The 19,966-nt window shown below is 50.9% G+C and overlaps 12 protein-coding genes across 12 annotated transcripts; 4 read left to right on the top strand and 8 right to left on the bottom strand. All coding sequences in view use genetic code 12, as the record gives it.

Annotated features, from left to right (window-relative positions):
* Positions 1 to 125: 125 nt before the first annotated feature.
* On the top strand, positions 126 to 1,427 carry ATF1 (Atf1p; the record flags this gene model as incomplete). Its single annotated transcript, XM_034156774.1, has 1 exon — positions 126 to 1,427. The coding sequence occupies one exon, from the start codon at positions 126 to 128 to the stop codon at positions 1,425 to 1,427; it is 1,302 nt and encodes a 433-aa protein (XP_034011278.1).
* A 291-nt stretch (positions 1,428 to 1,718) lies between these two features.
* On the bottom strand, positions 1,719 to 4,118 carry WAR1 (War1p; the record flags this gene model as incomplete). Its single annotated transcript, XM_034156773.1, has 1 exon — positions 1,719 to 4,118. One exon carries the CDS (start codon positions 4,116 to 4,118, stop codon positions 1,719 to 1,721), a length of 2,400 nt encoding a protein of 799 aa, XP_034011277.1.
* Positions 4,119 to 5,035: 917 nt separating this feature from the next.
* Positions 5,036 to 6,031, bottom strand: DIURU_003953 (uncharacterized protein; the record flags this gene model as incomplete). Its single annotated transcript, XM_034156772.1, has 2 exons — positions 5,036 to 5,764; positions 6,023 to 6,031. 2 exons carry the CDS (start codon positions 6,029 to 6,031, stop codon positions 5,036 to 5,038), a joined length of 738 nt encoding a protein of 245 aa, XP_034011276.1.
* Positions 6,032 to 6,223: 192 nt separating this feature from the next.
* On the top strand, positions 6,224 to 6,910 carry DIURU_003952 (ubiquinone biosynthesis protein; the record flags this gene model as incomplete). Its single annotated transcript, XM_034156771.1, has 1 exon — positions 6,224 to 6,910. One exon carries the CDS (start codon positions 6,224 to 6,226, stop codon positions 6,908 to 6,910), a length of 687 nt encoding a protein of 228 aa, XP_034011275.1.
* Positions 6,911 to 6,930: 20 nt separating this feature from the next.
* Positions 6,931 to 7,272, bottom strand: YKE2 (tubulin-binding prefolding complex subunit; the record flags this gene model as incomplete). Its single annotated transcript, XM_034156770.1, has 1 exon — positions 6,931 to 7,272. The coding sequence occupies one exon, from the start codon at positions 7,270 to 7,272 to the stop codon at positions 6,931 to 6,933; it is 342 nt and encodes a 113-aa protein (XP_034011274.1).
* Positions 7,273 to 7,737: 465 nt separating this feature from the next.
* Positions 7,738 to 9,741, top strand: FGR34 (Fgr34p; the record flags this gene model as incomplete). Its single annotated transcript, XM_034156769.1, has 1 exon — positions 7,738 to 9,741. The coding sequence occupies one exon, from the start codon at positions 7,738 to 7,740 to the stop codon at positions 9,739 to 9,741; it is 2,004 nt and encodes a 667-aa protein (XP_034011273.1).
* A 58-nt stretch (positions 9,742 to 9,799) lies between these two features.
* MED8 (Med8p) lies at positions 9,800 to 10,408 on the bottom strand (the record flags this gene model as incomplete). Its single annotated transcript, XM_034156767.1, has 1 exon — positions 9,800 to 10,408. One exon carries the CDS (start codon positions 10,406 to 10,408, stop codon positions 9,800 to 9,802), a length of 609 nt encoding a protein of 202 aa, XP_034011272.1.
* Positions 10,409 to 10,455: 47 nt separating this feature from the next.
* Positions 10,456 to 11,010, top strand: DIURU_003948 (uncharacterized protein; the record flags this gene model as incomplete). Its single annotated transcript, XM_034156766.1, has 1 exon — positions 10,456 to 11,010. One exon carries the CDS (start codon positions 10,456 to 10,458, stop codon positions 11,008 to 11,010), a length of 555 nt encoding a protein of 184 aa, XP_034011271.1.
* Positions 11,011 to 11,056: 46 nt separating this feature from the next.
* Positions 11,057 to 13,525, bottom strand: NAG6 (dynamin-like GTPase; the record flags this gene model as incomplete). The annotated part of the gene is made up of 1 exon (XM_034156765.1): positions 11,057 to 13,525. One exon carries the CDS (start codon positions 13,523 to 13,525, stop codon positions 11,057 to 11,059), a length of 2,469 nt encoding a protein of 822 aa, XP_034011270.1.
* A 535-nt stretch (positions 13,526 to 14,060) lies between these two features.
* On the bottom strand, positions 14,061 to 14,525 carry DIURU_003946 (mitochondrial 37S ribosomal protein mS41; the record flags this gene model as incomplete). Its single annotated transcript, XM_034156764.1, has 1 exon — positions 14,061 to 14,525. The coding sequence occupies one exon, from the start codon at positions 14,523 to 14,525 to the stop codon at positions 14,061 to 14,063; it is 465 nt and encodes a 154-aa protein (XP_034011269.1).
* A 444-nt stretch (positions 14,526 to 14,969) lies between these two features.
* LSC1 (succinate--CoA ligase (GDP-forming) subunit alpha) lies at positions 14,970 to 15,941 on the bottom strand (the record flags this gene model as incomplete). Its single annotated transcript, XM_034156763.1, has 1 exon — positions 14,970 to 15,941. The coding sequence occupies one exon, from the start codon at positions 15,939 to 15,941 to the stop codon at positions 14,970 to 14,972; it is 972 nt and encodes a 323-aa protein (XP_034011268.1).
* A 1,136-nt stretch (positions 15,942 to 17,077) lies between these two features.
* GPI13 (mannose-ethanolamine phosphotransferase) lies at positions 17,078 to 19,822 on the bottom strand (the record flags this gene model as incomplete). Its single annotated transcript, XM_034156762.1, has 1 exon — positions 17,078 to 19,822. One exon carries the CDS (start codon positions 19,820 to 19,822, stop codon positions 17,078 to 17,080), a length of 2,745 nt encoding a protein of 914 aa, XP_034011267.1.
* Positions 19,823 to 19,966: the final 144 nt, after the last annotated feature.

Genomic DNA, 19,966 nt, shown 5'->3' with positions numbered 1-19,966 from the left:
TATCGTATGCTTTCGGTAGTCGGGTATATTGAGCGTGTCATCGGTTCAACGGAACTGTACTCATTTCGAGAAGGTATTTGTCATTCGCTTAGACCCTGATTTCGCACAGTGACAGTGTACATCATATGGGCCCATCCCGTAGATACCTCTCTCCCTACGAGGAGTTCTACCGGAAGCGGGGTGAAAACCATAAGCATCGAGGATTCTATATTCAGGCGACTTTCCGTTCTCAGCTCACTTTGGAACGGGTATGGCTTGCCCTTCATCGCACGCTTACTACGTACCCGATATTGGCGTCAAATCTCGCTAAGGACGATGAGGGTAAGTATTATTATCAGCCGCTCAAAATTTCCTTAAAGGATATCTTGGAGATCTTGGAACCCGACGAATGGCTTGAAAATGGGGTGGTGTCTGAACTATTCATGAAACGAACTAATCAGCACCACTGGTCAATCTACGATGGCACCCCGTTGATGAGATTAGTATTATTGGGAGACCATGTGCTCGTGGGGATGTTTGAACACACGATCGTTGACGGTATGGCTGGCCGGTATTTCTTCGAGTACTTCGCTCTGCAATTACTGTCGGCTCCCAAAAATAGTTTTGTCACTCCCGACTCGATTGTTTTCGATCCTGCCAATCCTCACGGCACTTTCCCACCGCCTATCGATGAGATTGTGCCTTACCCTAAACCTGGCGATGCGATGACCACCCAGCGTGAGTGTCCTAGTGATGGTGAGAAATGGGACGGCAGATTACTCGCGGAATACCCTTATTCGTTGGCATTTAAACACATCCACTTATCGGCGGAAGAGCTCAGTGAAGTATTGGCCCGTTGTCGTAAGGAAAAAGTGTCGCTTACCGTGTTTGTCGAAGCAGTGATCGCCATCGTTTTGTCCAAATTGAGTGGAAACAAATACCAAAGCCACTGTGCTGCCATGTCGATGCGCCATTTTATGCCTGAAGAGTTTCAAGAGCCTTACATCATCTCAGTACAAGCCAGTCTTGGTATACGCGAATGGTACCGGGGACTGGACGGCTTCTCTTGGGACCGTGTGAGGCTGGCCCATCAGAACTTACGCTCAGATGCCAAAAACCCGTTGCTTATGCAATGTATGCAAGGTTGGGTAGATTTCTACACTACTGACAAAGATGCTGACCCTTTTTTCGATTCCATTCTCGGTAAGCCAAAGGCTGATACGGTAAAGATATCCAACTTGGGCTATGTGGAATCGCTGGAGATAACCGATATGGTGTTTTTCCAGGACGTCATGGCTGGTTCTGCTGATTTCATGATCAACGTGGTGCTGACGTCCACTGGCGGGTTGAATTTTGTGTGGACTTATTGTGATCACAAGAACAAAGAGGAAGTGGAGCCTTTGGTGGCTACTTTCAAGGACCAACTATTGCACTACGTGAGAGTTTGATAGATATAGAGATTATACACTTAATTTTCGGAAAATAATGCCCATTGACCTAAGCGATGCAAAATTGACATTACAGTAAGTGTGGGGAACGCATCAAATAAGATAACGCTAAAAATAGAGATGTAGAATGAATGTCTCTGATGACTAAGATGAGCTGCAAAACCACTTTGGGATCATACTCTATGAGTAGTTCTTATTTAATATTGAATGTTTGCCAAACTTCACTCTCTTTCCTTCATCACTTATTCAAATATTATAATTATACATATATACTCCAATAATTACCGTGGTCTAGCTCATAAAAAATACTTCCTCCAGCCCTGTACCCGGGTTGAAATTATTGCTGAAATTGACTTTATCTGAGTCCTGACTCAACAAATCTGTCCAGAATTCGTCATTAAGGGCAAGGTACAGGTTCTCGAGTTGCTCGGGCAACGTGTCACTGATCATGGAGTTGTTGCGTGACGGGTTAGCCATGTTGTTCATGGGGTACTTTGCCCCCATCTGCGTCGGCAGCGAGTTGGCGGCGTTGATGGCGTTGGCCCGGGCCATCATTGCCGGGTTGGAGGCAAGCGCCGGAGGAATACTCGATGAACCAGCTGTGGGCACCCGGGGCGCGGGCAGTGGTTGTTGTTGCTGTTGTGTTCGTTGTTGCGGTGGTGGCGGTGGTGGTTGCAGTTCCTTGTCACGTTGTACTCCAGCGGCGTACAGTAGTATTTCAAGCGGTTGGTTGCCCACTTGGCCGTTTTCATTAGTAAGCACATTATTTTCAATCTCCTTACCGCTGGTGTATAGTTGACCCAACCGGCTCATCTCTGAGAGTTCGGTGCGGCTGTATAATTGGGGTTTTAAGTTTTGAGGGGTAGCACCGTTTTTGCGGAGAAGTTCCTGGACCTGGCTGGTGTATGTTTGGATGAAAAGCTGGAGCACCAATCTTGTCTTTCTCAAGAAGTAGTTGTGGTTTGAGAGCAGCAGCGACGCGTCAACCAACCTATTTACATTTTGGATGGCGAAGATCGCCTTTTGCGGGACCAAGTCCTTTTCAATCAACGACGACACCGATAAAATCAAGAACCGAAGCCGCAAGAGCATGCCGGCGGTGTAAATAATCCGCAGGGCGTAGAAAAAGGGGATGGTGACCACCTCCTGGGGCTGCAACTTGCAGAACTCGTCAAGAGCATTCAAACAGGAGTTGGTGCAGTTGGAGATGGCGCGGATGGAGTTGGTGGTCAAGCGGGCGTTTTCCTGGTCCTCACCATCAAATATTTGACCCAAGTTGGGCTCGTGCAAATATGCTTCTACCGAGAAGTAGTATGCTAAAGTGCGGTGGTCGTCGTGGGAGATCTTGTTGCGAATGATGGAAAGCAGTTTTTGGAGCTCGTGGATCACAAACAGCGACGACGAGTTGCGTCTTTCCAGGATCTCCAGCGCGTGGACGATATGATGGATTTTGTCAAGCGCGTTAGATAATCTGGAAAACACCGCCAAATTGTACCAGCGCTTCTCAGTCAGTCGTTCGAGTATCAGACAACACTCCTCAACGTAAGGGGTCCACTTGACGTAGATCGACCGGCGGAGAATAAGACAGATGCTCACAGTGCTGAAATACAATACCAACACCATTGCTCGATAGTCTTGAGACACCTCGTTGACGCTATGGTAGGAATTCGTAGATAGCGGTCCCCCCTGGTCCGTATAGTAATAGTTGGGGCGGCTGACAATACCCAAATCGTGTAACATCAGCACCGATAACGAGTTGAGCAACTGGTAGCGCCGCTGTCTGAACAATTCTGGCGAGTTATACCAGAGACAAAGAAGCAAGCACGACTGGATGAGCTGGATCAGCTTTGACCCTACCGCCAACACTTCGAGCGCCAACGTCTCCACGGCGAAGTTATCGTAGATCAACGCCTTATCTTGCGAGAGCTCGAGCCCCGCAATAGGGTTAGTGATACTGACGATCAGGTTTAAAAGAAACGGCAACTCGCGGCGCATCTCGGTGACGCCGTAGTTGGCGGGGATCTCGACAAACGGGTGCTGCTGGTAAATGCGGGTGCGGTAGAGGTGTAGTCTTTCTGCCGCCTCCGCCTCGGTGATGTGGCCAGCACTGACAATGTCCTTAATCCTCGTCTGGGTGAGCAACTGGGTGCGGCGCAGGGCGATGTCCTTGAGCGAGTTGGTCAAGTCCAGCAACTTGCTCAGCGAGTCGACGAGGATCAGGATCTCGCGCTCCAAGTCGTTTTTGGACACGAACGGCGGCAGGTCGACCAGGCCGTCGGGCAGGTCGACGGGCTTTTGTGGCTGTTTGCGCGCCAACAACCGCTCCAACTGGTCGACCTTCTTCTGCAACTTGGCGATGGTTTCGGCGTCAGTGGTCCCCTTCAACTCGGGGGTGAGCACGCCGGGCTCCTTGCGGCGGCGCTTGCGGGTTTGCGTCAAGTCGATCTCGCAAGTACGGTTGGCGTTGAGGCAGCGCAAACACGGTCCCGCGGGGTCGTCGGGGTTGGCCGGAGTACATTTCACTTTGAGGGAGTGGCAGCTTTTGCAGGCGACCAGGCGGCGGGTCTGTTTCGACCGTGACGAGTAGTTGGGGGAGTCGCCTTCGGCGGCCAGCGTCGGCATCGCCATCAGCGACAGCGTCAGCGCCGCCATCATCGGGTCGGGCGAGGCCATCGCCCCGGGCGAATTCATGTCAGTAGTCAGCGTGGAAACGATACGCCCGCGAACTGGGGTGCTGAAAGGTAACCGGGGGCGGGCGAGTGGCGGGGAATCGACCAGGGATCGGCTGCTGGATTGGCGGGGGTGAGGTGCGAATTTAGGTGAGCCGGCAGTGAACGGCGCCGGCGCTGTGTGCACTCCCCGACACTGGCCACCGAGGGCGGGAACAGCTGACAAATCCAACACCATAGCCACCAAAGAACCACTAGAACTGGCAAAATGAGGACACTACTAAGTACGGGCTGAAGCTACCGAGGCTACGGTGCCGTTACGGCCAATCACCGGCGGGCTATACCACTGCTGCACCATCTTCATCTGCTTGCATATCATGCTGGTTCCGCCTGTGGTCAGCCTTGCCCTCGCAAAGCCCCTGCCGACAGCGAGCTTAGGTGAGGGTTATAGTGCCCTCGCGCGGCAGGTAAAGAGCCACCGGGCATTTTTGTGGTGGGGGGCAGCATCGTAACCCCTAATACGGTCCTACGTGACGGGCGGCGGGCGCCAGTGTCTGGATTCATATGAATCTCATGCACTTACTCTTAAGTTCGCCCCTCGGATGTGTGACCGGGATGGCCCCCGAAAAAAACAGTCAAATCGGTGTCGATCACATACAGCGTAGAGACAATGGGAGTGCCTTCGGCATGTGCCACCGAGCGCCTGCAAATAGACCATATTGATATCATGCTACATAGTTTGGCGGATATAACCTAAACGAGTTATTGATTTAGCTATTGTAGGTTATACTACGGTAATTGGGTGGTTCTCTAGTTTTGCTCGTCAATTGTAGGTCCACTTTTCTCTAATTGTAGCCGGTGACACTTTGAGCTTAGATCCACAATAGATTTGTGGACTCAATTAGCTGTGTTAGCTGTATTCGGTGGTTTGCTTGCGGCTTAAAGGTACATGGAGTCGGTGATTTTGCGGATGGCAGTAGACACTTTTTTGGGGTAATCAGCGTCGATGGGGACTAAACTTTGGAGGTAGTGACTGACGTCAACCACGGCATCAGGGAGAACCCGCTCAAACGCCGGGGGACCCTCACCATTGACGGCTAAGATGGTAATGTTCTTTACTCTCAGAGCCAACGCAGCGCCAATCCCGGTGATCGAGGCCGGAGGTACAAGTTGTCGAAGCCCCTTAACGGGAGTACCGAGCCACGCCACCGTATGGTCCATAGCACAGGGAGTAACACAAATCACCTTGGTGGTAGTGAAAGTGTCAGCAATCTTCTGAGCGATCAAATTGTACTCCACGGGGTTTGCCAACGGAGAAATCACTATCAGCAAGTACGTAGCGTGTTCCAATATCGAGATCTTGGTTGGTGCCGACGCCCGGGCCGCCATCGCCTTGTATAACTGGGCATCCTCATCATAGTCTTCCTCTTCCTCGTCGCCGTCGTTATTTTTGCTAGTTTTTGATTCTGGTGTAGGATAGACGATCTCAATGTTGCCAATGGGTTGGGCTTTATCAATTTCAGCTAAGATCTTCACCGTAGACGGGATCACAAGTAATGGTTTGGCAGTGAGGGTACCCAGGATATTGATGACAACAGTAGGTTCAATCGGGTCATTCACCCGCTCATCTAGTTCGTGACGAGCCCCAGGAGGTTCAATGGGTTTGATCTGACATTAGTATTCGGAGCTATTGGGAGAACATTGGGTATATGGTACTTACAAGCATACTAGTCTGAAGGTATAACGCTGAGGGGCGATCTTAGGTGCAGGCGATGGCAAATATGACGATTTAAATCTGGACTCAACGTACAAAGGAAAACAGTAGAGTTTGAACGAGACTTATGAAATTTATTTGTTAACTCGCGTAAATGGTATTTCTATTGGTTTCGGTGTACTGCTAGCTTTCCCTCTGACCAATAGTTAAACGACTTTCATAGTTAGTATTTTCAACTAAATTGAATTATGAATTCAGTTAATTTGATTTATCGACGTTTAAGAACAAATATCTCTTGAATTTCCCTTATTTCGAGGGGTTGGTTTGTTTGAGTTACGGAGGTGATTTTCTCAATCCGCATCAATAGTATCTATCGCCTATCTATTGGTCCACCCCCCACCAATAACCAACCGATGTTGAGAACATTACGCCTCCGCGGCGTACGGGCGTACCACGCCATTGACCACCCCAACCCCATCATCGCCAACAACCCGCAAACGGTCATCCTCGACGAGGCGCTCAAGCTCGTCCCTACTTACGGGTTCACTCGCGAGTGCATCACCGCCGCCACCCGCCACCTCAACTACTCTGATGCCACCGGGTCCATCGTGAAAGATTTCGACCTCCCCATCCACTGGCTCAAGACCCAGCGGGCTAACCTCGAGAAGTACGCCATAGCGCCCGAGTCGCCGTTGCACCAGATAACCGACGAGTACGCCCGGGCCACCAACTTGATGCAAACGAGATTGTCCTACAACAACCAGATCGACCTTAAAGAGCTTGTGGCGTTGTTGGCGTTGCCTTACAACATGCCCGAGTCGGCGGCGGAACTCCACAACCTCAGCGACGACATCGCGTTCTACGCCGGGGACGCGTCGAACGACTTTGCCTGGTACACCAAGCGGATGGGGTTGTCGAGCATCTACGTGCTGCTGGAGTTGTACCAGATCCAGAACCCCGGCAACGTCGACGCCTTCGTCGCCGATAAGATCGCCCTGTTGAAGGAGATGGGGGCGGCCTACAACAACGTCGAAGAGTGGGCGTTGTTCAACGGGATCAGTGCTTTTAACTTGATTAAATCGCAGCTCATGCGTGGCTAGTGTACATAGAAATAGAAACGTCACATTAATTGGGATCTGATGGCAAGCAACTTCTCTCTGGCGGCGGCCATGTCCAGCTCCGACAGCTTGATTTTGTCCTCCACCCGAGTAATCTCCCCCTTGATAAAGTCAATCCGCTTCTCCACATTCATCTTGGCCTCACTGTATTCCTGAGGCAACAACACCGGGCCGGTCAACTTGTAGATCTTCGCCGAGTCATCTAACAATTCGAACTCGTCAAGGACGATCTTGTTCTCCTGGAACTGGGTCTCCAACTGACTGCGGGCTCCAATGAGTTCATTCATCTGGTTCTGGAGCCGGGAGAACTCCATCGACACCTTTTCGAACTCTTCCTTACTCATGGCGGTTCAAGGTAGACAGTACGATTGAGTCGATCCGCGCTATGAGGCACTGCACAGAAGCGTCAAACGATGGGACTCAGCTAATAGATAATTTAAAGCTAGTCCAGAACTATTGGGAGATTGTATGTAACTTATCCAGTTGAGGGGAGGTGTATATCATTACGTTTTGAACAATTCATTGTAGATTATATCTACACTATTTACATGAATTAACGACCGTTTTCATACAGATCAATCAATCGATTGAATTCTCTTGAGACTTGATCATTACACAGTTACTCAATTATTCAATTATACTGGACTTCTTTTTAATTTTAGAATATATCAATACTCCTACTTTCCACTTTCACTCGCCACCGTTTAATCGTCTTCGCGGTCGCTTACGTTTCGCGGGTGAAGCTGCACGTGAGCAAATAGCCACCACACATACCTTTCTCCTGGAAGCACCTACAACATCCATCCAATATGGATACTCCAGTATTGGTGGTCGTCCGTTTGATCGATATTGACGACGCTACCGACAACAGAAAGCGCCGCGAGCTCCTGGTGCGAATAACCCGAGAACACACCGTGCTCCACCTCGTGAACGCTATACGCCAACACGTCAGCACCAGCGTCTTCTGGATCGAATACAAACAGCACAATTTGGACGACGAATGGCAGATTGGTGATATCATCGATAACCACGCGGGATTTGCCCAGGGATTCTCCTTCCGCTACCGCGACGATGGCTTAAACACATTTGCCGCTGCTCCTGACACGTTTGTGTGTGTGTGCCAGGAAAATAAGATTGTACCGGGGCAAGTGTTTCCTCTCGACACCCCTATGGCGGAGATCAAGCGCGATTTTGGTTTGGCCAATGTGGCGTGGAGTTATAATGGTCGCAGGGTCACCGACCACGATATTGAATTATCAGACGTCGTGGGGCTTGATGTCGCTCCATTGAGCGGAGCCTTCTTCGATATATTACGTGCAGAGGTGGGTCCTGACTTCACCTTTGAGATTTTCACTAACGCCAGAGACCCCCCCATCTTGTTCACCATCGCCGCCGACAAAACTGTGGTGGAGATGAAGGCTGCCATGCGCCAAGTTTTGGGAGTTGAACTGGTAGACTTTTTGGAGTACCATGATGATTTCGACCACCAGCCTGTATATCAATATTTCAGTCGAAACCCACCCAATGTGCCCATCAAATTAGCCGTGCAGACCTCACAACGCGACGACAGCGAGAAGTTCGTGCCCATTGAACCCCTCAGAGTTGTAGTTGATGACAAAACTATGGACTTGACGGGGAAACTGTTCGAACAAGTGCGCTATGGTGATACGGTAAGACTCATGCCGCAAGACGAACTTTCGTCTACGTTCTACAGAATCAGTCTCGAATACGAGGGTGAAGTAAAGGAGGTTGAACTCAACGAATCTCAAGCTATTATCATCGAGACGTCCCCTGGAGCACCATACTTGCTTTTGTCTCCCAGCGGTGCTCTGAAAGTGCACGCTGCATTCCGTGGATCGGATGGTGAGACACTTCTACAACATGTCAAGGTCAGTTTGTTTGAATCGCCGAACCAGCACTACCATCATGATGACAACCACGGCGAACCCAACGCACCTGAGGCGGCAAATGATGGTGGTTTCTGGATTTCTCTTCAGGCATTTTCTGAGTTTGCTCGAAGAGCAAGCGAGGTGGCTGGTCCCATCATCGAACGCGTCTTCATGTACGGTCTTGGCATCTTGATTTTCGCCAACATGTTTGGAATCAGCATGTTCCTGCGATTCTGGTACTATGCGGCGGGCATTGCGACTGTGGCTGCCTCATTCTTTGCCGTCTTCGTAGCCGGTGAAAATGTCGCTGATTTCTTGGAAAGCCTTCTTCCTGAACGTCCCCAGGCTCGCCGTACAAGCTACGAGCGAGCGATCCAATATGTAGCCCGTACGGTTCGTCTAATCCTGCGGACCACTCAGCAGACATGTACTCTGATCCGAACAGAGATTGTCCGCATGGTGGTTCGTCGTCCGTACGACTTTGAGCTCATTATCAACAGAGACCGCAATGTGTGGTACCGTTTTGCGACGTGGTTGCTGATCTTGTTCAAGGATTTCCTCGTATTCATAATCACGTTGTTTCCACAATCGGCCGTCATTGTCGCTGAGGAACAAAGCCTTTGGGCCGCCGAGGAGTTCGATGCCTTGAAACGACAGACTAAGCATTTCGCTAGCACGGTTGATCTTCTTATCGATACGTATAACCAGAAGTTCACCCCCGACTACCAGCTCATCGATGGCTGCGATTATAACCAGGTGGAGGTTGCGGTGAACACCGAGGATGACGGTGAAGAGGTGCGAGAACGTAAATACTGTTTACTCATCGACTGCTACCGAGCGTACTCCCACGCCTATAATTCATTGAACAAGGCATTGAGTACCAAGACCCCGTTGGAAGGCGGACGTCTTCGTGAACAGAACTAGTAAGATTTCATAAGTGGATACCATGGTCGGTGTCTTCTTCATTATATAGTATAATGCATCATTCAATGAGTCCAGTGCACATGAATTTGAGGGTATCGTCAGGGGACATGGCGGTTTTACCATTAGTGATCTTCGCCTCCGCCTCGGCCTTCGCTTTCTCCTTCTGCTTCGCTTCCTCCACTCGTTGTTGTCCCTTGGGTGTTTCCCGTTCGTCGAGCTCCTCCTGAGTGTCGAACCCGAAAAACAACGCATCATCTCTGAGTTCAAGAAGCTTTGTAGCGTACCATTCGGCCGTCTGATCGGTAACTCCCTCGGGACACTTTCTCGCTTCTTCCATCCACTCGTCCACATCTGGCAACACCTTCTTCCGCAACAACGTTGTCAACAACCCCTCGTGCTGTGACGTGGGGAACAGTGGGAGCGGGTACACATTGGTCGACGATAACACCTCAGCATTGTTATTAAGGGTAGATGTGATGGAGTTGAGCTGGGTGATAAGGATTTGAAATTGGTTAACAAAATGGGCATAGTTGGGGAGTCTGATTTTGCCCGTTGGTTGGTACCGTATTTGATCAGCAAGCTTTCGAAGCGAGACGTAGACTTGGTTCAATCGATGTCGTATTGATTCCAACGACTCGTAGGGTATCTGGGAGTTCTCCTTGGACATATGGCTTGAAGTTGGTCAAATGTGAGCGCGGGTCGCCAACAGTCGCAATGAGTCGACCATATAGTCTTACTGATGATATACGGAAACAAGAACGACAGCGGCAGCTGAAAATCCAGCAACGGCAAAAGAGACAGCTACAGAATGAGAGGGCGTTGAAGGCTGATCCTGTAAAGTTATATCACCAAATACAGCGATGGCAGACAACCCCGCCCGTGAGTGATAAGGATAAAGCCAGGTATACTCAAGTGAAAGAGACTTGGGACTATATCATCAAGCATGGGTTGCACAAGGAGAAGATGGCTCCGTTGGTGCGTAACCTCGAAAAGTCAACGACATTGCGGGGTAATAAACTGATCTACTATAACCCGGAACTCAACCCATTAGGGAAAGTACCGTCATACTACCCAAATATTGCTACAAACGACAAATTCAAACGGAATCCACCGAGTCGAGACCCATTGATTGACCAACTAAAAATTGAGCCTCCCCTTGATCCCCAACCAAAATATTATTCTAAGGTTTATAACGTCGACACTGGTGTGAAATCGCTCGCAGGTGAAGAGGAAATTAAGGTTACAAAACGTCGAAAATTGATCAATTAAAGGTTACTGAAATATGGGTGAACTAAAGAAAGAACGGTGAGCTAGCTTATAGTTCTTGCATCTCAATGGCTTCGCCTTCGTCGCTATCGTTGACGACGACCTCAGCCCGGGTTTCTCTGGCAGCGGCGCCTCCAGCCTTGCGGATCTGTCTGCCTTGAGTCATGCTATCGTCAATCAAGAGTTCTCTCAACTTCTCCTTGCCGATTTGGATGGCCTCATCAGACAAGCGCTGGGCCACCGAGATTGCAGGAGTCAACATATTCATCGTGTACAATGCATACACCGCCCCGCCAAAGATAAGTAGTAAGGAAAACAACAAGGGGTTGCGCAACACCGCCATGAACTCGTTCCAGCCCAAAAGTAAAATGATAATGTAAATGTAGTAGGGAATTTGGGTGATATGTTGGATGATCAGTCGCTTCGTTTCAATAAATTGAGCGTCAATCTCTTTCTTGAACTTCTTGATGACAATATCTTGGTCCTTGTCATCGAGGATTTGGGCAAAGGAAGTCTCATTTTCGGAGTCCAGGTCTTCTTCGTCAACCAACGAGTCATGCGCATATTTAGCACGAACACGAGGGTCGAAGATGTCAACCAGCGGAGTGATTTCACTGCCGTCGGAACGACAAGCCACGCAAACAAGGGGAAGAACAGCTAAAGCGTAAGCTTTGGATCTGTCGAATGAAATCTCAAGTTGGGAAGTGTTCTGGTACAACCGAGGCTTCCCATGCTCATCATATCTGAACTGACCTTCAAACCGATCCTTGAGAACAGCCAAGACACTCTCTCTGGTAATGAGCTTGTGGGTGGCTTGATACCAGGCGTCCCACGCCTTAAACTTAAACCGTTCAACAGCTTCCGCATTCTGGGCATCCGAGGTGGCCAAGCCAAAGTCGATCTTGTCCCCCTTCTGATACTTTTCCAAGAATAGCTTTTGCAATTTCTTAAATTCAGTCTCGATCAATTCCCAAGCATTGTCGTCCTCTTCGCCATGTGCAGCTTCGAACAACTCCCCTTCCATGTACTTGCTGATAGCGTTGCCCAACCGCTTGGCGCCCTTATTGACAAGGGTGGTCAATTCGTGAGCTTGTTGCTTCTTGAAAATCACTTCGGCTTCCTCTTGAAGTTGAGCCTTCAAGTGAGCAACTTCCAATGCGCCACCCAACAGCAAGTGTGAAGCAAGCTCAGCAAATTGTCTGTCAAGTTGTTCATTGTGGAGTTGCAGCTGGTTAGCAAAGTCCTTGCCCTTAAGAGATTTCAACAGAGCAGCGTACTTTTCCAAGAGGGCTCTGCAGGCATAGGTGACGTGGGCGTCGAACACCGATTGGAATTTGTAGTGAAGCTCCTCCTCTAACAAATCACGGCGCAACTTGTATTCGGTAGGGTTGTAGCGCAGAGCATCTTCGTCGTACTCTTGCAAAACTTCCTCCTTCAAATCTTGCATGTATCTGCCCAAGTTCTCCAAATCAGTGTCAGCTGAGGGAGGGTTTTCGGTGACTACCGCTTCAAACTTCTTCGCAAAGTTGTTGAACACAGACGTAGCAATCTCATCACACTTAAACTTGGCAACAAGAATCTGTTGGGTGGGCAAGTCCAAGTCTTTATTGGAGTCGATTTGCTTCCAGCAGTTTTCAGCGTACATCGTCCACCCGTCAATGGGGATATTGTGGTGGTACTGCGGCTTGAACAACGATTTAGGGGCGGTCAATCTGTCCCCAAGCAAGGCAATGTCATGCTTGAAATCTTCGGGTTGTAAGATCTTGTGGTGGATGGCGTGGAAGTCCAAATCAAAGAAGTCGTCAAAGCGAAGGTGGGCCAACTCAGCAGGTTTGTCCATGGTGTCCCACATCTTGATCAAGTCTACCCGCAATTGCTCCGCAGTAATCTCTAAGGGAGTGTTGCCGATGAAATCACGAATGACAAACAAAAGCAACACTCTGTGGTCCTTATTGGCGTCCTGGCTGAGCTTGGCCTTACCGAAAAGCAGGAGGTTTACTTGGAATACCGTCTTGAGCAACCCCATGTTGGCCCCTTGGTAGAGACCCACCTGGTGTTCCCAGATATTGACGATCAAAATTTCGGAGGTTGACAACGCAAACAACGCCGCCTTACGTTCAAAGTCTTGATCTTCACCACGTTCACGGCCGTCGGTACCTTCGACGTCCATGACGAAGATGTTGTCGTTATTTTTCAGCTTAGCGTTGGTGGAGGTGATGGCGGGCGAGTACGCCATCCAGATCCCCTTAGTCGTCTGGGCCCGGCCCTGAGAATCGTCCATGGTATCGAAATCAGTGTGAAACAAGCGATTGAGCAACGTCGACTTACCCGTCAGCTGGGAGCCAAACACGGAAATGATGTGGTAGTCGCTGCCCACGGCGGCCGGGGTCACCTTATCGACGTACTCCAAGATCCTGGGGTTGAACTCCTTGCTTTCATTGATCACCTGGATGGCGGCCTGCGATTCAACGGGGACAAACAGCGACGTCAGCGACGCTGGCGAGGAAGTGGAAGCCATGGCGGTGTAGCAAGGAAGTGTACGTAGTAGCTTAATCCGGGCTGCGACAGGCACACGACGCGAGAATAAAATTTACACATGATTTTGACAGCGACACGTTGGCAGCGAGGGTCGATCTGGCATCAGTAGTACTTCGATTATTTTTAGATTATTAGCACTGCTGGTGTGGCTAACAGAACATTTAATTGTTTAATTAATTAGGGTCGTTCGCCACTCAACTCGCTCCGAAATCCGGGGTCATTCACGAAAGGCAATTATTTGTAGCTATGGTGAGCAGCATTTCTTTTCATAAGAATGACACCCCAAAAAATGCTACTACACTCGGAAATGTAGTATTATATTGTAGTTTCTCTGTCAATATTTGAGAGATAGTTTTATGCCCTCTATATAGGGGCGAGCCTGTGCTCTTGATTTGGGAACAAAACTGGTGCTACAAAACCTGATACAAAACCTGAAATAAAACCTGATATAAAATCTGTGCTTGCCTACAGTAATCGCCAATGCCAATGTAGTTTAAATATATATATACAAGATATTAAAAGTCTCTCTCGCCCCGGTTTTCCGCCTCCAATTCCTCCTGCTTGAACTTCTCCTTTTCTTCCAAACGCTTGAGAGCATTCTTCTTCGCAAGCACTTCTTTAGCCTTACGCTCCCCACCGTGCTTCTTCTTGCCCTTGCGGTGGACTCTTAACGGTTCGAGGTCGTTCTCAAACTTGTGGATCCATCTCAACATGTACTTTCTCAGCTGGACGTCGATGCCCAAGTTCTTCATTTCCTTTGACGACGTCTTCAAGAACTTTTGCAAGTCGCCTTCGAAGGTGTCGTGGTATTCCATCGTATTGCGCCCAATTAGGGTGAGGAACGTCTTGAGGTCGTGGACGTTTTCTTTGGTTCGGGTCGAGTGGTTGGTTCTGAAAACGGGTGCACTGGTGCTGAACGGTTTCAGTATGATCAGTTGGACCCGGGGAGCCACCGCCCGGAAGATACCCGCCTTGAACATGATGGTTGGGGTCGTTCGTGTAAAAGTGAATTTTTCAAATCGGTGAGCGTTCACGTGACGACTCATCGAAAGTAGAGCTAGTGAATCTGTTGAAAACACTACTTACAGATTATAAATATTTATGAAGAGGTAGTGGTTGAAATTATGGGATCATGGTTATTTGTGTTTGGAAAGAGTATTTTGAAATTTCGCCTTGTGGTCTCAACATTTTCTCCATCAATAATTGTTGGAGCCTCGCGAAGAGTATTATAGGTCAAACTTTTATAGACTTGTAGGCCCTACTCGTTCTGTACTACTTATCATCATCTTTCTGCTGTTAGTTTAAATTTTTTAAATATCACTATTGGTGGCTTGCGGGGGTTGCGATTTTTCGTGGGGGTATTCACAAAATTCCTCGCGTGTTATTAAACGAATCGTGTCTCATATAATCTATCATTCTATAACTTACAACAACCCTCTGTCCTTGAATTGGCCGTACAACGAGTGGCCCAATCTGGCGGGGGAAGGTTCGACGATGACACCGGCCGATTCCAAGGCGGCGATCTTCGACTTGGCGTCACCCTTACCACCGGCAATGATGGCACCGGCGTGGCCCATTCTCTTACCGGGGGGAGCGGAAACACCGGCGATGAACGAGACGACGGGCTTGGGCACGTCACGGGTCAAGTTGTGTTGCTTCAAGAATTCCGAGGCTTCTTCTTCGGCGGTACCACCGATCTCACCAATGAGGATGATCCCTTCGGTTTCGGGGTCGTTCAAGAACAAGGTGAGGGCGTCGATGTAGTTGGTACCGGGGAAAGGGTCACCACCCATCCCGATGACCAACGACTGGCCCAACCCCACCAGGGTGGTCTGGGCGACGGCTTCGTAGGTCAAGGTACCCGATCTCGAGATGACACCGATTCTACCACGCTGGTGGATGTTGGAGGGCATGATCCCGATCTTGCACTGGTCGGGGGAGATGACACCGGGACAGTTAGGCCCGACGAGACGGGTCTTTTCCTGGGTCTTCAACATCTGGGCGACTCTGACCATGTCTTGTTGGGGGATGCCTTCAGTAATGGCGACGGCCAATTCGATTTCGGCCTCAATCGCTTCTTCAATGGCGGCGGCGGCGATGTGAGGGGGCACGAAGATGGCGGTGGCGTTGGCGCCGGCGTCGCGGATGGCCTCCTTGACGGAGCCAAACACGGGGCGGTCCAAGTGGGTCTGCCCCGCCTTCTTGGGGTTGGTACCACCCACGACCTGGGTGCCGTAGGCAATCGCCTGTTCGGCGTGGAAGGTACCTTGCTTACCGGTGAACCCTTGGTAGATCACCTTGGTGTCGGCATTGATCTTCAAGTTCTTGATGGTCTTGGAGTAGTCGGCTTTCGCCACGGGCGACTTAGAAAACGACCGAACCGCTTGTCTGAACATGAGGGGCGAGGATTGGTGGTGGGAATTGCCGGGGTTGCGGGCGTGGCCAGTTTATATATGGCACCGCGCGACTCCCACATCCAAGAGTGGGGATGTCGGCGTGGCAGGACCACCACCCGGAAAGCCACCACCCACCACGGTATTTCCCGGATGAACACGGAAATAGGCATAACTACAGGTAGAGCACAAAATTGTCGTGGTGGCGATAACAACTAGGAGCGTAGGTTAGAGGGGGACGACGTTGAAGGTATCTCCCGGGCAGTTACGGGTTCGGGACACTGTGGCCCTTAAGGGTCGACCGTCGTCGTCCTCGGCTGTACTCTCACTATTCGGGTGTGTATGGCTCGAAATGTGTTATGCACACTCGCCTACCCCTCTTTTGCCCGCTGTATGAGGGGGGGGTACGGGAGAAAAAAAGCCCTAGACACCCCGGGTCCAGCGGGGGGGACCACGTTGCCCTAAATAGGCGTACAAACGCGGTGAAAAATCGGGGGAAAGACAAACGGAGAACTTGGGGCTATAGAATTAAGTCAATTCCCTTAGATAGTGTCGCCAGAACACGTCCGAGCCGCTGGCGAACGGCGCTCATGTGAATCCCTATTTGTGCGTCGTGAGACCCCGGCCGCTTTTAATTCACGCATCTCCCTGACGAGATCCTACATACACCGTTATTAGTGGCTCAGGACATTCCCGGCGCCACTCTCCGACGGCGCCAACGGTTGAGGGTTATATTTCAATGTGGTTGTCACGGTAGAGTGAAATTTCACCGTTAAACACATCAACATTGCGAATTGAGGTTATTTACCAAAGCAGTAGTAATGGCTCTATTGGTACTGCTAAACTGTATTCGAGGAATTGTCTGGTCGATTTTACTATGATGAAAGTGATTTACCGTGTAAGCGAAGACGTTAACCATGGTGACACGTCTCATTTGAATTTTTCACCTAAATTGCCGTAATTTTACCATTAAGGTAATTTTCTCATAATTAGCCCCAAGTGCGACCCATTGCAGAAATTGGATGCAAATATGATCAGACTTGGACGCAATGTGATCTTAGTAAAACACTGTCAATGGCTGTCAAGGCATCCATGGCCATCTACAACTCATAAACGGTTTATGCAGTAGTCTATCAAAGTTACTTACCAAAGATGCGGTTTACCTGGGTGACGACCTTGCCCGTGCCGAACCACAACGTCACCAACACCAACACGACGTTGAGGACGATGATGAGCATCCCCGAGAGCATGAACCTGGGGGCAAAGATCTTCCACACCATCAAGTGGCGGCGGAAGTGGGCGGCAAACAAGAGCGACAGCAACGACACCACGATCTGGTAGGTGATCATCGTGGTGACGTTGGTGATCACCTGCAGGAGCACGGTGATGGGCTTGTTCAGGGGGACGATCTTCCATAACGTGATCAAGGGGATCGCCAACGCCACCACGATAAACAGGCCAAACGTGTTGAGGACGATGTTCAAGTGGGTGAAGGGGAACCAGATCGTCTCGGTGGTGATGAACCCCACCTCCCACTGGATACTGGGGATCGTCGCCTGGTGGCCGGTGGAGAAAAAGTGCTGGTACCCCAAGAGGGTGAACACGATCGGGGTGACGACGTTGCGGCGGATATCCAACATGTCGAACAACTCGAGCAACAGCAAGATCTGGACAACCAACATCGCCAACAGCACCGCCGCCATCGGCTTCAGCACCAACATCACCGCCGCCAAGAAGTTGAGCACCAACAAGAAGTAGCTTGAGCCGTAGACGTTGTTGTACCCCAAGATCGTCTGGCGGTCGCCGCCGTTGGCCAACTTGACACAGAGCGGCCCCTTGGACCAGCTCAAGTTGGCCATGAAGAGTGTCGAGAACAACATGAGCCGCGCCACCGAGAGCTTGATCGCTTTAACGAGGTAGCCGTTGACAAAAGGGACCCACGCGGCGACGGGCTCGTACAGCTGGAGCCACTCGACCAGCCAGTAGACCGCGTTGACCACCAACACCAGCTTGAGCCCCTTGCCCACCCACAACGGCGCCGCCGAGTGGTACAGGTCCAGGAGCTTGTAGAAATGCATAATCACCGCCGGCAACAACCACGCCACCACGAAGAGGAGGACCAACAGCCACCACTGCGTTGCGAACAGGGGCACGCAGTAGGGGCGCTGTTCCTCGCGGCAGATGCCGATGGCGGCGGTAGCTCGCAGCAACACCGTGAATGTCACCGCGTGGCTTAGGCCTAAGATCCTGGTAGCGGGAGTCAACTTGTCCAGAGTGGCACAGGCAAACGCGAGGGCGAAGCCGAACGTCACCACGAAGAAGTTGATCATCTGGTCCTCCCACACCACGAACGAGTTCAGGGCAAACACGAGGGTGTGGAGGACGACGAACATGAGGCCGATGAACGACCACGTGTTGAAGTTGTACACGAAAAAGTCTTTCACTTGGTGCAACAACCAGCTGACGCTGAACCGGTCCATGATCGGGGCCCAGAAGCCGATGATGGTGCCGAGCAGAGCCCCGACGCCAATACATTTTTTAAGGGTAAAATCGGCGGGTTTAAGCACGATGTATACGGAGAAACTGAGCACCACGCCCAAAAGCAGCATCGCCACCACCAGCCCGATAAACTCAAACAGCATCGTCAGCACCCGCACCGAGGGGATCAGCCGGGCGTAGGTGAGGATAAACGTGAGGGCGAGGAAGATGATGAGAATGCCCAAACTCATGGTGACGAGGTCAAACTCGGCCCACATCCGGTGGCACTCTTCGAGTAGCCGGTGCTGGAACGCGGCGGCCTCATTAGCGTCGTATTTAGCGGGTAACGGTGCCAGTTTCAACTCGGTGAGGCGGTGGAAATTGTCCAATTGGCGAGCACACGCCTCGGCAGCTTCCGCCCACTGGGCGTGGGAAGAGAATGCCTCCTCAATGGGGAACCCTAAATTGTTATGAGGGATGGGTAGCCCAAGCAATACCGACATTGTCGGTACCAAATCGATCTGGTTTACCCGACGATAGTCGGCGCCAGCGTTGGAAATATTATAGTGGCTTGAATCAAGCTTGTGGAACGGCAACGGCTTTTTGCTGTAGAAAAAGATCGCCAGCTCTACCTCGTCGGGGGCGTCGCCGCCGTGGTTCCCCGTTTCGTCCATGCCGTGGTCGCCCATCACCACCAAGAGAGTGCGGTCGTCGAGCTTGTCGATGATGTCGGCGATCACCTGATTCATCTGCAGCAACTTCTCCTTCATCGTGAAGTGGTTAGGGCCGTAACGGTGGCCGACATGGTCGACGCCGAGGCAGTGGCCAATGAGCACGTCCCACTGGTGGGGCTGGTCAAGCAAGGGGAACATGTGGTCGATGACGCCGTTGTCGACGGTGTGGAGGTCCCACACGTTCAACGAGTCGTAGGGGAAGTTGAGGTTAGGGTCGATGTACTGGCTGAAGAGCGCGTCCCAAGTATCGTCGCCCATAAACGCCACTGTGCGGTTATGGCGGTGGAGCTGGAGCAACCAGTTATCCTCGTCGATGGCAGTGCCGTCGAAATTGCTGCCGGCATCGATGAACGTCGGTAACGACCCCGTCGTCATCCCTTTAAGCCGCTGAAGCGTGGTTGTTGGGGGGTCGGCAACAAATTTGAGGAGGGCCCCCTGCGGCGTCTGAGCAAGGTCATAGAGAATCGGCAAGCTGTTGTGGTACGGCTTCGACGAGTTCTGCACGGGGACAGTGAAATCAAAGCGGAGGGCGTCGATGACAAAGACAACGGCCTTATCGTAGCTGGCGTCGATGGGAGCAATATCCAGCACTATGGGCAGCACCTCACGTTTCAACAAGAACCCCAGGGTGAAGAAGGCGATGCCGATGAACTGGACAAAGGCAAAGAACATGAGGACGATGATGTAGCCGATGAAGGTCACTTTGAGCTTCTGCTGCCGGAGCCGCGCCCGCGCCTGGTACTGGCTCTGGTTCAATATTCGCTGCCGGGTGTCCTCCCCGGACGGCGCCAGCATCGGATCCATCGCAGCACGGGT

The sequence above is a fragment of the Diutina rugosa genome (genome assembly GCF_008704595.1).
Source record: "Diutina rugosa strain CBS 613 chromosome Unknown scaffold27_size161568, whole genome shotgun sequence".
Lineage (NCBI taxonomy): Eukaryota > Fungi > Ascomycota > Pichiomycetes > Serinales > Debaryomycetaceae > Diutina > Diutina rugosa.
This window is presented reverse-complemented; position numbering and strand designations above follow the sequence as displayed.